This window comes from Xenopus laevis, chromosome 8L (assembly GCF_017654675.1).
Source record: "Xenopus laevis strain J_2021 chromosome 8L, Xenopus_laevis_v10.1, whole genome shotgun sequence".
Taxonomy (NCBI): domain Eukaryota; kingdom Metazoa; phylum Chordata; class Amphibia; order Anura; family Pipidae; genus Xenopus; species Xenopus laevis.
In genome coordinates, this window is record NC_054385.1 from 117,870,995 (window position 1) to 117,885,572 (window position 14,578).

General features: G+C 36.5%; 1 protein-coding gene across 1 annotated transcript; it reads left to right on the forward strand.

Moving 5' to 3' along the window:
- Positions 1-724: 724 nt before the first annotated feature.
- LOC108699344 (cathepsin S) lies at positions 725-13,078 on the forward strand. The gene is made up of 8 exons (XM_018231361.2): positions 725-758; positions 933-1,077; positions 2,968-3,090; positions 5,901-6,050; positions 8,835-9,047; positions 9,917-10,079; positions 11,178-11,289; positions 12,823-13,078. Exons 2-8 carry the CDS (start codon positions 937-939, stop codon positions 12,923-12,925), a joined length of 1,005 nt encoding a protein of 334 aa, XP_018086850.2. The 5' UTR covers positions 725-758; positions 933-936; the 3' UTR covers positions 12,926-13,078.
- The last annotated feature ends 1,500 nt before the right edge of the window (positions 13,079-14,578 follow it).

The following is a 14,578-nucleotide window of genomic DNA, read 5'->3' on the forward strand; positions in this document are numbered from 1 at the left end:
ACCTTTACAGTATATTCATTCCAGCTTAGATATCCTGGTCCTGGTTTAATAAGGACATTTATCCCCCTCTTATTTTTTTATTTTAAAATGTATCCTGGCAATAAGTGTTGTAGTAGAACAGCAGTCTTCTACCTAAACTCTCGGATGTAACCCCTATTTTTGGCCCTCTATATTAGTTTCAGCTTGAATGGCCACATGCTATGACTGCATTCTTCTGGTTAAAGAAGGAAATTCATTCCCCTCTTATTTGTTATTTTTTTCACATTTCTCCTTGCTAAGGCATGTTGTAGTTGAACAGCAGCCCAAGGGACACAGGTGGGACTTTTTTTCTAGTTCAGAAGACATTTTTTAAGGCACCCTGTATTGGCTGATTTGGGGTTCTCTATTTGTAATGGGTACTTCGGTGGATCTGTTGAGTTTTTCAAGGACACAGATATAATGGGTAAACATCAGGGTTGCAGAATAACAATATGCTGACTCACAGTGCTACTGTTTTTCAAACTAAAACTTAATTTTCAGGGATATAATTTTGCATTTTCTCTGTGTCATTGCATGAGGATCTCCAGTAAGTGATAAAACTTCTTCACTTGCATCTTAACTGATCTGTGGCTTTGCTGCAACTGTCTGCCATTCCTATTGGCTGATAGACCACATGGGCAGCTCTCTGCCTGCATTAAGCCTTATAAAGCTGCCATAGGGCTTCACAACTTGCTATTGAGACTTTCTTTTGCTCTTCAACTTATTCCTTCCTTGTGCAGGTAAAGTAACTTTACCCCTAGCATTCCTAAGGTGAGTCTTAGCTAGGGGTGACCTGGCATATTTATTTATTACCATATATTATACCTGCTTACATAAGATATTCATGCTTATTGTAGTGTATTTAGGGTTTAATACTATTGTCAGTGCTAATTTACTTTTTGCTTTATGATTAGGATTATGAAGACCATGGGACCATCCACCATATTCCTTGTGTCTCTGTTTTCCTTACTGATCCCGGCTCAGTCGGCCCCTGATCCCACCCTGGACTCTAACTGGCAGCTGTGGGTTAAAACTCATCAGAAGACCTATAAGGATGCGGTAAGGACTCCCATGATTGCACTTCATAACCAGGACACATATTGCTACTGATACTAAATTCAAATATTTTTTTGTTAATTTCTAGGACAGCCCATTGTTCTGGCAATTAAAATATAAGAATAAAAACAGGACACATATTGCTGATACTAAATTCATATATTTAATTTGTTAATTTGTTAAATGTCCACTTCAAAATATAATATTATACATAAATTACACAAAAATGTTATTGCATTTAGCTTATTTTTTGGCTTGCTTAAGGGTGTCTGTAGTGAATAAGGAATTTAGAACAGTCAGTGGTCTATTACAATCTGTAGTCTGTTAGAAGAGTAAAGGGGATACAACAGGTAGTCAGTAAGGATATTAAATTGGGGGCATACAACAATCTGGAGTCAATCAGGATATTCTAATTGTCAGGGGTATGCAACGACCTGCATTTAATAGGAATACTAGAAAAGAATTCTGTAAAAACCTGTAGTAGATAAGTATAAAATATTATATATATTATAATATATATATATATATATATATATATATATATATATATAATGTCCAAGCAGGTGAACGCACTCTTTCCGTATTTTAACTCCGTGTTTGTTGTGAAGAAATAGATGTGCTTTATTCACAATGCATTGTGAATAAAGCACATCTATTTCTTCACGACAAACAAGGAGTGCGGGTCCATTTGCTTTATTATATATATATATATAAATATATAGATATATATAGATATATATAGATATATATATAGATATATATAGATATATATAAAATATTATAACAATAGAAGCCTGAACAGACAGTTGTCAGTAGGAATATTACCACAGTCAGAGGTTCCTAACACACTGTAGACAACAATAATAGACAATCAGATACCAGTAGTGAGTAAGAATACATTGAAGTTCTATAACTACCAAAACATAACACAACCTATAGTCAGTAAGAATATATAAAGGTAGGCATACACCGAGAGATCCGCTCGTTTGGTGATGCTGCCAAACGAGTGGATCTCTCCCAAATATGAGGTGGGTGATATCGGGCTGATCGGATCATGGGCCCTAGGGCCCAACGATCGGATCATAACAAAGGGTAACGGGGGGTTTCATCAACGAACAGATGCGGGTGCGATCCGACGGGATTTTTAGTCCTGTCAGATTGACATCTGGTAAACTTCTGGTCAGATATAGATCGGGGGAAGCCCATCGGAGGGCCCCCATACACAGGCCAATAAGCTGCTGTCTTGGTCTGTAGGCCCGTGTATGGCCACCTTTAGAGTGTATCACAATGAATATATTAGAAAAGTCTGAGATGAACATTTCCTAGCCAATACAATTTGGGTTAGTGGCACCCAGGGCTGGTGAGAGGCAGAGAAAAGCCAATCATCAGCTCTTTGTGCCACGAGCTTTAAAATCAGAGGGTCTGCAACAACCTACAGTCAATATGAGGTGGAATGTCTGAAACCCAAAATGAGCAAAGTCAACTAATATACTGTATGCTGTTCCTCATTATGCCTTGCTCAGACAAAAAGGGGTTTATTTAATAACAGGTGCAAAGCTTCCTATATGTCTAGTCATCCACATTACCCAATCAGCAGGTAGCATTTACTGGTCACCTGTGTAATGGAAATGCATCTTATTAGTTTCCATGGGTCACTAAACACGGGAAGTCTTTGTTTTAAATTCCATTCCCGCAAAAGACTTTTCAAAACACTGCACTTTGCACTGCAATATATATATATATATATATATATATATATATATATATATAGTTTCCTGCTGATCTGATACACCTCTGATACTTATCAGCCTGACCCCATTTGGCTGTTTGCGTATTCATTATCAAAACAAATATATATCAGCATCATTTATCATTCATTTCTCATCAACACAGGAGGAGGAACGTACCAGACGGATTATCTGGGAGGAGACACTGAAATTGATCACAGTCCATAACTTGGAATATTCCTTGGGACTCCACACTTATGAGATTGGGATGAACCATCTGGGAGATATGGTGAGAACTCGATGAGGGTTATTTACTAAAATCGGAATTTTCTGATTATTTAAATTAAAAAAAGTCAGACCAAACTAGAATCCACGATTTGACCTTATTTATTACTAAAAAAGCTCGATTTTAATTGGTTCGGGTAAACACATAATAAAATTAAGCGAAAACCTGAATCTGAGTTTTTTCCCATATTTTTTTGGGCTTTTTCCCGAAAAGCCTGAATTTTTGGTATTTTTGCCTAGAAAACCCCGAAATAGTCAGGCTAATTCCAGCGCAGACCACAGAAACTTCCAAATATTATTTTTTGCTATCAAGCATTTAAATTTCTGTATTGATTCTCTTGTCAATAATACTGATATTTTGTGATATATCTGAATGTCTATCTTAAAACTTCAATAAAAACAAATTGAAAAAGAAAAGAAACTTCCAAATAAGATAGGGACCTCTCCCATTGACTTATATGCAACCTTGGTAGGTTTGAGATGCAGGGTTTTTGGATTCTGACTTTTTCCATAATAAATATTGAAAAACACAAGGTTTTTTTTCTACTAAAAATTCAGATTTTATAGTAACAAAACTCAACTTTTTTGAGTTTTTAGACATTCGGACTTTATTAATAACCCCCTAAGTGTGTGTTTTAGTAGCTTTTGTGAATATTGCTGTAACTGATGAAACAAGGGTTTGTACGCCCCCGGCATTTTGGGCCCCTATTATTTGTATAAAGCTATTGAACTTTCCTTGCTGCTGTATTTACAGTATTTGCTGGAAGTTGTAGTTTAACATCATCTAGAAGCTACAGGTTGAAAAACCCCTATTTAAATTTTTTCTGGCATCATCTTGCTTTTTATGGCCAGCATCTAGAACTCCTAACACCACCTCCTCATTCTTCAAGTACTATCCCACAATCACAGTATCTGACTGTGTGGGGCAGCACGAGAAGAACATGAAAGATTAGAGCGTTAGCTGGGCGCAGCAAGCAAGACCATGTGGCTTTTTATTTTACTCTTCATGTAACTCTTCCCTTACACCGGTAAAGTGCAAAGTGGTTATTTATAAATGCAATTTGTAGTATTTGTGGTAGTATTTGTGGATACCTTTTTTGTTTACAGCCGGTGTCTTGTACATTGTTTCAAGAGTCAGAATGAGCAGTGCAGAAAATCTTAACAGCCATCCAGATACAGCTTTCAATAGCAATTACAATTAAAACTGCTGAAAATGTGTAATCAATGAACAGAATATTGGAAATTTTGTATAACTTTAGTGGTTAGAGCATAACGAACAAAGAAGAAATATTAGAAAATGGTAAATTTACTGACGGGCAAGAATTTCTTCCAGGGTTAAATTGCAGACTTTTGGTATGTTATAGAATGGCTAATTCTAAGCAACTTTGCAACTGGTCTTCATTTCTTCTTTTTTATCGTTTTTGAACTATTTGCCTTTTTCCTCTGACTCTTTCTAGCTTTCAAATGTGGGTCACTGACCCCATTTAAAAAAAAAAAATGATCTGTAAGGCTACAAATGTATTGTTATTGTTACTTTTTATTACTCATCTGTCTACTCAGATCCTTTCCTATTCATATTCCAGTCAAAAATAATGCTTGTTTACTAGGGTCATTTGGATTCTAGCAACCAAATTGCTGAAACAGCAAACTGAGAGCGGCTGAATAAAAAGCTAAATAACTCAAAAACAACAAATAATGAGTGATAGGCAAATAAAGTCAGCAGCCGCAAATTTGCGGGTAATTTGCACATTCCAGCAAATAAATTTGCAAAACTGCGGCAAAAAAAAATGGCACGTGTCACAATTGTCGCTCACGTCAAAATTATTCGGAAACCCATTGATTTTAATGCATTTGGACCAAATAGTTATGTGTATAAAAACTGGCGTCAAAATTGACGTGCGCCAAAATTATTTTGACGCCCATTGACTTGCGCTTTGGCAAATTTTTCACCCAGATTTGCCCATCACTACAAATAATACAAAATGTAAATTATCTAGGAATATAATTTTCTAATAGTGATGGGCAAATTTGGGGCGTTTCGTTTCGCTGGAAAATCCGCGATATATTTGTGAAACGGCGCCGTCGTCTCGTCTTTGACGCTGGCAAATTTTTTCAGCGGTTTCGCAAATTTATTCGCCGGCAGCGAATCGCGGGAATTCGTTGTGAATTTGCACCTGGCGAATAAATTCTCCCATCACAATTCTCTACATCAACAGCCCTTTAAAGGAAAACTATACCCCCAAAATGAATACTTAAGCAACAGATAGTTTATATCAAATTGAATGACATATTAAAGAATTTTACCAAACTGGAATATATATTTACATAAATATTGCCCTTTTACATCTCTTGCCTTGAACCACCATTTCGTGACTCTATCTGTGCTGCCTCAAAGATCACCTGACCAGAAATACTACAACACTAACTGTAACAGGAAGAAGTGAGGAAGCAAAAGGCAGAACTCTGTCTGTTAATTGGCTCATGTGACCTTACATGTGGTTTGTATGTGAGCACAGTGAATCGTACGATCTCAGGGGGCGGCCCTTATTTTTTAAAATGGCAATTTTCTATTTATGATTACCCAATGGCACATACTACTAAAAAAGTATATTATTATGATAATGGTTCATTTACATGAAGCAGGGTTTTACACATGAGCTGTTTTACTCAGTATCTTTTAATAGAGACCTACATTGTTTTGGGGGGTATAGTTTTCCTTTAAGCAGGCAGCTTGGTAAGAAAAGAAGCAGAAACACGAGCATGAATGACGGTGGGGTTCTTCTCTGGGTAACTTGTATTGTTTTCGTTTAACAGACCTATGAGGAAATCACTGATACTATGACAGGATTTCAAGCTTCTGATGATCCAGAGCCCAATATAACATACGTACCACAGGAAAAGGTTACACCACCAGAGCAAATAGACTGGAGAGATAAAGGCTGTGTGACTCCCGTGATGGCCCAGGTATAGCCAAACTCTTGACTGTAGAGTATTCTCCAGCCATTACATTTGTAACTTTTATTTGATCCTTTACTAGCAATGATAGTGTCCTTTGGGCAACAGGATACATAGAAACACTATAAACATACCCAGTTACCAGTAGAATGGAGTATTTGAGTAGGTTAATCCAAGTGCAGGTCACTGATTAGTGCTGCCCAACCCCTGTTGTGAAAGGGTTTCAGTTAACTTTTAGTCTGTTATAGAATGGCTAATTCTAAGCAATTGTTCAATTCATCTTCGTTATTTTTATTTAGTTTTTTAATTATTTGCCTTCTTCTTCTGACTCTTCCCAACTTTCAGATGGGGGTCACTGACCCCATCTAAAAAACAAATGCTCTGTAAGGCTACAAATGTATTGTCATTGCTACTTTTTACTACTCATCTTTTTACGCAGACCCGCCCCTATTCGTATTTCAGTTTCCTATTCAAATCAATGCGTGGTTGCTAAGGTAATGTGGACCCTAGCAACCAGACTGCTGAAATTGCAAACTGGAGAGCTGCCGGAATAAAAAGTTACATAACTCAAAAACCACAAATAATAAAAAAATGATAACCACTTGAAAACTGTTTCAGAATATGACTCTCTACGTCATATTAAAAGTTAATTTAAAGGTGAGCAACCCCTTTAAAGGTGATATTCACCTTTGGACAAACATCTGAATTTGACCAGCCCTCAAAAAATTATCTAAGTAATCTTTGTTTTAAAAACGTTAAGGGGCATATTTATCAAAGGTCGAATTTCGAGTTTATGGGAGTTTCTAAAAAATCCCATCAACTCGCATAAACTTGAAAAAAAAAAAAAAACAATCGAAATCTATCAAAAAAAATCTAATGTTTTAAATCCAGGTAATTAGGATCAACCCGAAAACTCGAATCAAATTCGAATTGAATTTGATTTCAGTTTTTATTTTTAAAAAATTAGATTTTCAAAAATCCACCAAATGACTCCAAAATGGTTGTAGGAGGTCCCCCATAGGCTAAAAACACCAATTCGGCAGGTTTTAGATGGTGAATAGTTGAATTCAAATTCTTAAAGAGACAGTACATGATAAATTTCTACATTTTTTTTAAACTCGAATCAAATTTGGACTATTCCCTAGTCGAATTACACTAAAAAAATTAGAATTTTCAATTCGACTCCTTGATAAATCTGCCCCTAAGAGTTTTCAAGACATCCATGTCTGCAGCTGCTCTTCTCCGGTTCCTCCCGATTCCCACAGGATTACCACCAAGTAAATTAATTGATCCAACACTACTATTGTATTATCTTTTCATTTGCATGTAATTAATCTGCTTATAGGAAACTAACTTGCTTATAGAAAAAACAAAAAACTCACAGTACAGTTATGGGATCCATTATTCAGAAACCCTTTATCTAGAAATCTCCCAATTACAGGATGGCCATCTCCCATAGACTCCACATAGGTTATGCATGGGGCAGATTTATCAAGGGTCGAATTTGAAAAACATTGAAATTCGAATTCAAAAAGACCAACGTAAATTAAATCGAAGGTTTTTTTTGGCCGAATAGGTCCGTTTTCGATTTCGTTTTTCAAATTCGAATCAAATTTGGACTATTCCCTAGTCGAAGTACACAAAAATTAGCTCGAAATTGCAATTTTTTTAATTACAATTTTCAGTTGACCTTTGATAAATCTGCCCCTTAGTGTAAGATGGACACTAAACACGAAAAGCTTTATGAGATGATTATTCACTAAATATTTCTTTCAATTTATAATTATCTTCTTTTTTTGACCTGTGAATGGATTTCCGGAGTGCCTAATCTTCACTCTACCCCTCTCACCATCTGTCTTTCTTTATGCAGGAGTCGGGAGTCTAATTTTTAATAACAGTGTGGTCCAATGCAGCCTTTGGGGGGCTGCTTTGCTTACAAGACATATTAGAGCTCATTCTTTTAAAATCACCAGAAATCCTGTCTCTCTACATGCAGAATTTGTGCCAAGTCAGTTTTTTAGTAAATTTTGTTTGTGCTGGAGTCACTTATATGGATGAGCTCTAATACATCTGCCAGAAAAGTGAGTGCCCCTATATTGGATCTAACTGTCAGTGAAAATCTGACATCCAAATCCTGCATGAAGACAGAATGGAGAAAAAAAAACAGATGCTGAGAGAGGGATAGTGAAGATAAACTTGATTATTTCAAAAACAGCACAGACTGTTTAATGAATTATATTTGAAAAGTTTCTTATTTCAGTATGATGGAAGCTTACATTACATTAAATTAATTTTCATGACAGTTCCCCTTTAATATCTATAGGCACATGTTGGCATCATGATATGCATTAAGCATACATGTACTGTCACCTTGATTTTTTAATGTATATGCTAATGCTAACCCCACTACTCCTACTCGGTTCAGTTCAAGTTTATTACATACTACCCTGATTATTTATTCTTCTACACTGATCCAACATCAACTTTTTGAATAGTTCCTCAAGTAGCTGCACTTTTCCTGCTGAAAACGTAATAACTTCTACAAGTACAACTATATCCGGCTCTTTGAGTTATTGAACACTATGTAATTCATGGTTTATGAAAAGGAGACAGGTGAAATTTGAGGAATTGTCAGTTTAATCTGAAATGCGATGCTTTTGATGGAATTTACAAAAGATAAATATTTGTAGCCCATTGCTCGATTTGTAATCTGAATGGTAACATAATGCAACAGAACAAGTCTTCTATTGTCTGCTTTCGTTTCTGTAATCAATAAATTTCTTTGGCTTTCAGGGGGGTTGTAATTCCTGCTATGCTTTCAGCGCTCTAGGAGCTATGGAGGGCCAGTGGCAAAAATGGTCAAACAAACTGGAAGCTCTGAGCGAACAAAACCTAGTTGATTGCTCAAAAGTAAATGGCTGCAGTCCTGGAAGCCTGGACGATACCTTTAAATATATCAAGGAAAACGGTGTTAACACTAACCACTCTTATCCATACAAAGGAAAGGTAATTAAAATTTGCCACAGACAACAACATGCACATAAAATCTAAGTCTATTCTTTTACAGTTATGGAAACCCGTTATCCAGAAAGTTCTGAATTACGGAAAGGCTGTCTACCATAGATTCCATTTTATCCAAAAAATCCAAATTTTAAAAAGTGATTTCCCTTTTCTCTGTAATAATAAAACAGTATCTTGTACTTGATCCCAACAAAGATATAATAAAGCAAAACCAGCCTATTGGGTTTATTAAATGTTTCCATGATTTTCTAGTAGACTTAAGGTACAAAGATCGAAATTACGGAAAGATCTGTTATCCGGAAAACAGGACCCAAGCATTCTGGATAACAGGTTGCATACCTGTACATGCCACCTGTCCAATTTTGACCCAGACAACTCAGTTTTTTGAAGGGCTGCCCACATCAAAACTGCCTGCTGGTTTTCCAAAGTAGGAAAACTGGGCAGGATTCCCTATGATTTAGCCAATTGCCATGTCATAGCCCCCTCCCTGCAGCATCACAACCCCGCCCCCATTGCACCACGGCCCGCCCCCTGCCCAGATTCAACCGGGCCAAAAGATGGCAACCCTAATTGGTGCTAGACCCAAGTTGCTAGGAGCATGTTTTGGTGACAATAACGTTATGAAGGGCATCAGTGTATGAACAATTTTGTATCCATTCTTGCAGTTTGCATTGTAAATGAGTCATCATCAACATGGTTTCAGGACCATGGGACTCACATAAAATATGGGAGCTGGCTTTAAATGATGCCCCTGATTTTAATTACTAATTACTAGCTGACACTGTAGAATTTATCTGGATAAGACCAATGGAACAAATGAATCAATATTTACGTGATTTTCTTCTTATTCCCAGGAGCAGACGTGCAACTTTAACTCAAGTAACACAGTTGCACGGTGTAAAGGATACATAAAAATATCACCCGGGAGCGAAGAGCAACTTAAACAAATAGTGGGAACAATTGGACCTGTGTCTGTTGCTATAAATTTTACAAAAACTTTTCGCTCGTTCACAACCGGTTAGTGTCTATGATTCTTGTATCTGGTTTGACGCATGTATCTGTTTTAACTAGATGTCAATGCATAAAACTGTTTCCTACACAGCAGTGCCCTCTGCTAATTTCCTTTTAATTATACTGTTGTGATACTTCTGTCTCTGTTATGTATGGCACCAAAGTGGATAATGAAGGTTGCCGGGGACTGTGGGGAGATGCTGGGGAGCAGAGGGAATTCTCGTTATAACTACATGAAGGTGACGGATTGGTGATGTACACTAATAGGAGGGCTGATATAAAAAGGAGAATACGTATCCCCCTCTTTCAGCATCATGGGCACCTGGAGTGCTGTGCAGGCTTGGCAGCGTGTCTGGTCTCGAATTAAGGCATCAGATCATCCCACCCCCCTGACCTATTGCATTGTTTTATTTTGCAATATGTGTTAATGTAAAGGTTTTTATTTTTGAAATGTAAAAAAAAATAATTGCTTCTATTTGCCAACATGTTATTACTTGTGCCACTGTTTTGATATGTTATGTCACAGCTGCTGCGGGTTCTCTTTATGTGCCCACTACAGCTGTGGTGGCTGGGTAAGCTACATTTTTGCCACAGGGTCGGACTGACGTATTGGGGGCCTATTGGGGCTACAAGGCGAAGGGCCCTCCTGGCAGTCACTGGGGGGCAGCTCCGACCTCCAAACTCCTGTGAATGTGTGAACACGCGGAAGATGTGCCGTGCACATGCATAAACTAGCGAGTGATGCATCGCTGATGAATGCCAATTGGCCAACTGATTGTGGAGCAGGTCTGGGCCAACGGGGACCCACTGGGTTTTTTTCCGGTGTCCCGCCGGCCTAGTCTGACCCTGTTTTGCCATAACATTGATTAAACGTGGTTTAAGAAAACTGTGGCTGACCTCCACCCATTATGAAAAAGAAAACCGAGTCTGGTGTTTTTTTATTTATTGGTCGCAAGGAGAAGGTTGTATGTTTCACACAAGCGACTGCCTCCCTGCAGTCCGTAAAACATTATAATGATGTTGTGTTGGTGTTTCTTTTTCGGGTAATAGTACTTCGACCACTTTGGCTGTCTTGGTAACACGTTTTTTTTTTTCTTGTGGCAGGTGTTTATACCGACAATAAATGCGAAACATTGTTGGGTTTACAGAATCATGCCGTGCTTGTGGTTGGATATGGTAAAGAGAATGACGAAGACTATTGGCTGGTTAAGAACAGGTAAGCAATCATGAAAGTAATAGTGACAGTAGGCTGCTTAGTGTACATGTTGCATGTTGGGTTGTCACCCAATTAGTAAAACACCTGCTAAAGTTAAAGTGGGTAGGACATCTACAGGCAATGTTATAAAAACCGAGTTAAAAAACAAACAAAACGGAAATCTCCATAAAAAAGGAATGATCTAACTTCAGATATATAAAATTGACTAAAAGGAGGGGATCTGACTTCCGTCAGTATTCAATTTTGTATAGGAGAAAAAAAGAAAAGTATCCCCGTCTTCTTAATCAGAAAAAATACAAAAGAATATATATTATCACTGTGTGATTTGTTTTCAGTTAAACCATTAGGTCACGTGATCCAGTATCTATGAGTGCTTAACCTCAATAAGTTAACATTAAATAGGGTAAAACTAAGACACAATTAATTTTCCTTTTAAATATTGTGTGTATTTGGTAATTACTAACTCATAAACAGTAATTAATAAATTACTAATCACCAGCTAAAACACCAATAAGGATGGTAAAGTGCCACCAATTGTGATCGATTCACATGGCTTGCCATTTTCACTGGTTTATACCATTTTTAGATAAAACCTTGGAGGGTTCTTTTTACAAAAAAACTTTTTTATAGTGATCTGGGCGCTTCTCTCTGCTCAGATTATAGGAGATTCCTCATCTGTATTCTTGTTTTGCTGTTTTCACTATAAGTGCTCTGGAATTTGTGTGTTTTTTAGAAAAGATAGCTTCTCAATCTAGCTAGTTAAATTGAGACCACAGTTCCAGAAGCACTGACTTCTCCTCCTTTGTGGGGTCCCACGGTTAGTAAAACAATCAGCTAGAGTCTAGACAATACGGGACTTCTCCACCCTTCTACCAATTTCCTTTTCTTACCTTTTCTTGGAATCAGAGATATTTATAATTGCACTTTAAGTATTTTATATGTGAATCGATCACAATTGCTGGCACTTTACCATCCTTATTGGTGTTTTAGCTGGTGGTTAGTAATTTATTAATCAATGTTAAATGAACTGTTTATGAGTTAGTAATTACCAAATACACACAATATTTAAAAGGAAAATTAATTGTGTCTTAGTTTTACCCTATTTAATGTTAACGTTTTGAGGTTAAGCACTAGCACTTTGTGGGATAAATTATTAAGGGGGGAACTCATAGATACTGGATCACGTGACCTAATGGTTTAACTGAAAACAAATCACACAGTGATAATATCTTACAAAACGGAAATCTCTTAAACAGTACAAATAAAATAGGGAAAAGACCAACTGCAAAGTATCTAATATATCACATTGTAATAAAAGATTATTGTAAGGTGTTAGAAGGTGCTGTGTATTTGCTTTAGTTTAGTGTGCTTGGAAGATGATATTGTTTTTTTATTTTATCCATAAAACGGGACTACCGATATTAAGCAATGCAGCAACGTTTACCACGATATACATGCAATGATAATAACAATCAATAGCCTTTTCACGTGCGTGCATTTGAATAATTTGTATTAACTCTCCGTTTGTTTCAGCTATGGGACTGGATTTGGTGTCGGCGGATACATTAAAATGAGACGAAATTATCGCAACCATTGCGGCATTGCAAATTATATTTACTACCCTATTTTTTCATAGGAAAACTTACACCTTAAATAGAATATGGCTAAAAATTCTTTTTTAATATAGTTACAGGAAAAGCCCTACAGACAAATGATGGCTAGAAATGCCATATTTTATATACTGAACTTACTGCACCAGCCTAAAGGTTCAGCTACTGGGGGCATTTTTGGAGACACAAATCATCATTGCTAAAGGGCTGGTACAGAACCCCAAACACAGGGTATAGTAGCATTTCTAGCCTTATTCTCTGCTTAACCTTAGTTCAACTGCAACTCAGCAACAATTAGCTTTGATGGATCATATAGGCATTTATATAACTGAGCATTGTGCTGTCTATAGTAAATGTCTTCATTCTTTTATTCTGTCATTTTCTTATTCTGTTTGTCAAACTGTGAGGCCAGACTTAAATGTGAGACTCTTTTTCAAATCTGAAGGTCCATGTGGAATCTTTACTCCCCCTACATGGCACTGCCTTCTGCTCGGTTTACATGAAGCTTATGGATAATGCCTAAATGTTGCATTTTCTGCTGCAACAAAGAACTTTGGCACAAACTTCATGCAGAACCTTGACTCAGATGGCTCACCATGTCCCTACATCTATAGATATAGATATATATATATATATATATTTATATATAAATATATATATATACATATATATATATATATATATATATATATATATATATATATGTATATATATATATTTATATATAAATATAAATATATATATATATATATATATATATATATATATATATATATATATATATATATATATATATATATATATATATATATATGCTGTAGTGAGGAAACTTCATTCCATTTCCTATTGCTGCATCAGTGATGTGTAATTGAGAATGGGGCAAATCCTGGGTAATATACCGCCATGTTCCTTTCTCCCAAGCCCAACATCAAAGCTCAAGCAGCAATGGAAGGTGGAATTAAGTCCAACAAAATAAGTAGTATGTCAAAGTATCATAGATACTATAGATAGTAATTCTATTGTGAAATATTTCATACATGCCAACATACCCCTTTAGAGAGACTTATAAAATATTCCTTAGCTTGCACCCCTGCCCAGCACAATGCATTTTACTATATAATCATTATAATATTTGTACTGCCTGACGGCCGAAAAGCTGTTCTTGCCTCACAACATTTAAATATTAAAGACAGGGATAATATAGAACACACCCCTGGTTATGCCCATATATACCCACATGCCCCTGAAACTCTGACAGATCTCCTCTAAGCCCTGACACATTTGGGGGCTCTCAGTTTGGGACTATGCTATTTAAACTGGGGCTATTGGAAGATATGTACATGTGCTATAAATCTCATAGAGTTCTATACCCTGCCCTATGTTCTTGTAATTATATTTAGTGCAGTGCTCGGTTGTTTTATGCTGTTTTTATTACTGACTGTCTGGATATTTCATTTCCCCTTTAGGCTGTTGTTTGTATTATTGTATCACCATATTGCTTGTGACTTGAACTATGTTATATGTATACTGCTTGCAGGAGTCACAGATGCTCTTTTTATTGCAATAAATATAATTTGGCAAAGCATTTAATCTTTTCATTGTTTTTGAGAGGTGACACCGACTATGACAATACCCAATACAGTGAATATATATAGTAGCGAATACATGAACAACACTAC

Excerpts from the sequence above, each read along its gene's own strand:
- LOC108699344 (XM_018231361.2), top strand. The coding sequence starts at position 937 with ATGAAGACCATGGGACCATCCACCATATTCCTTGTGTCTCTGTTTTCC. Across the intron at positions 9,048-9,916 it reads CTTATCCATACAAAGGAAAG|GAGCAGACGTGCAACTTTAA; the intron begins GTAATTAAAATT and ends TCTTATTCCCAG. Across the intron at positions 11,290-12,822 it reads TATTGGCTGGTTAAGAACAG|CTATGGGACTGGATTTGGTG; the intron begins GTAAGCAATCAT and ends CGTTTGTTTCAG.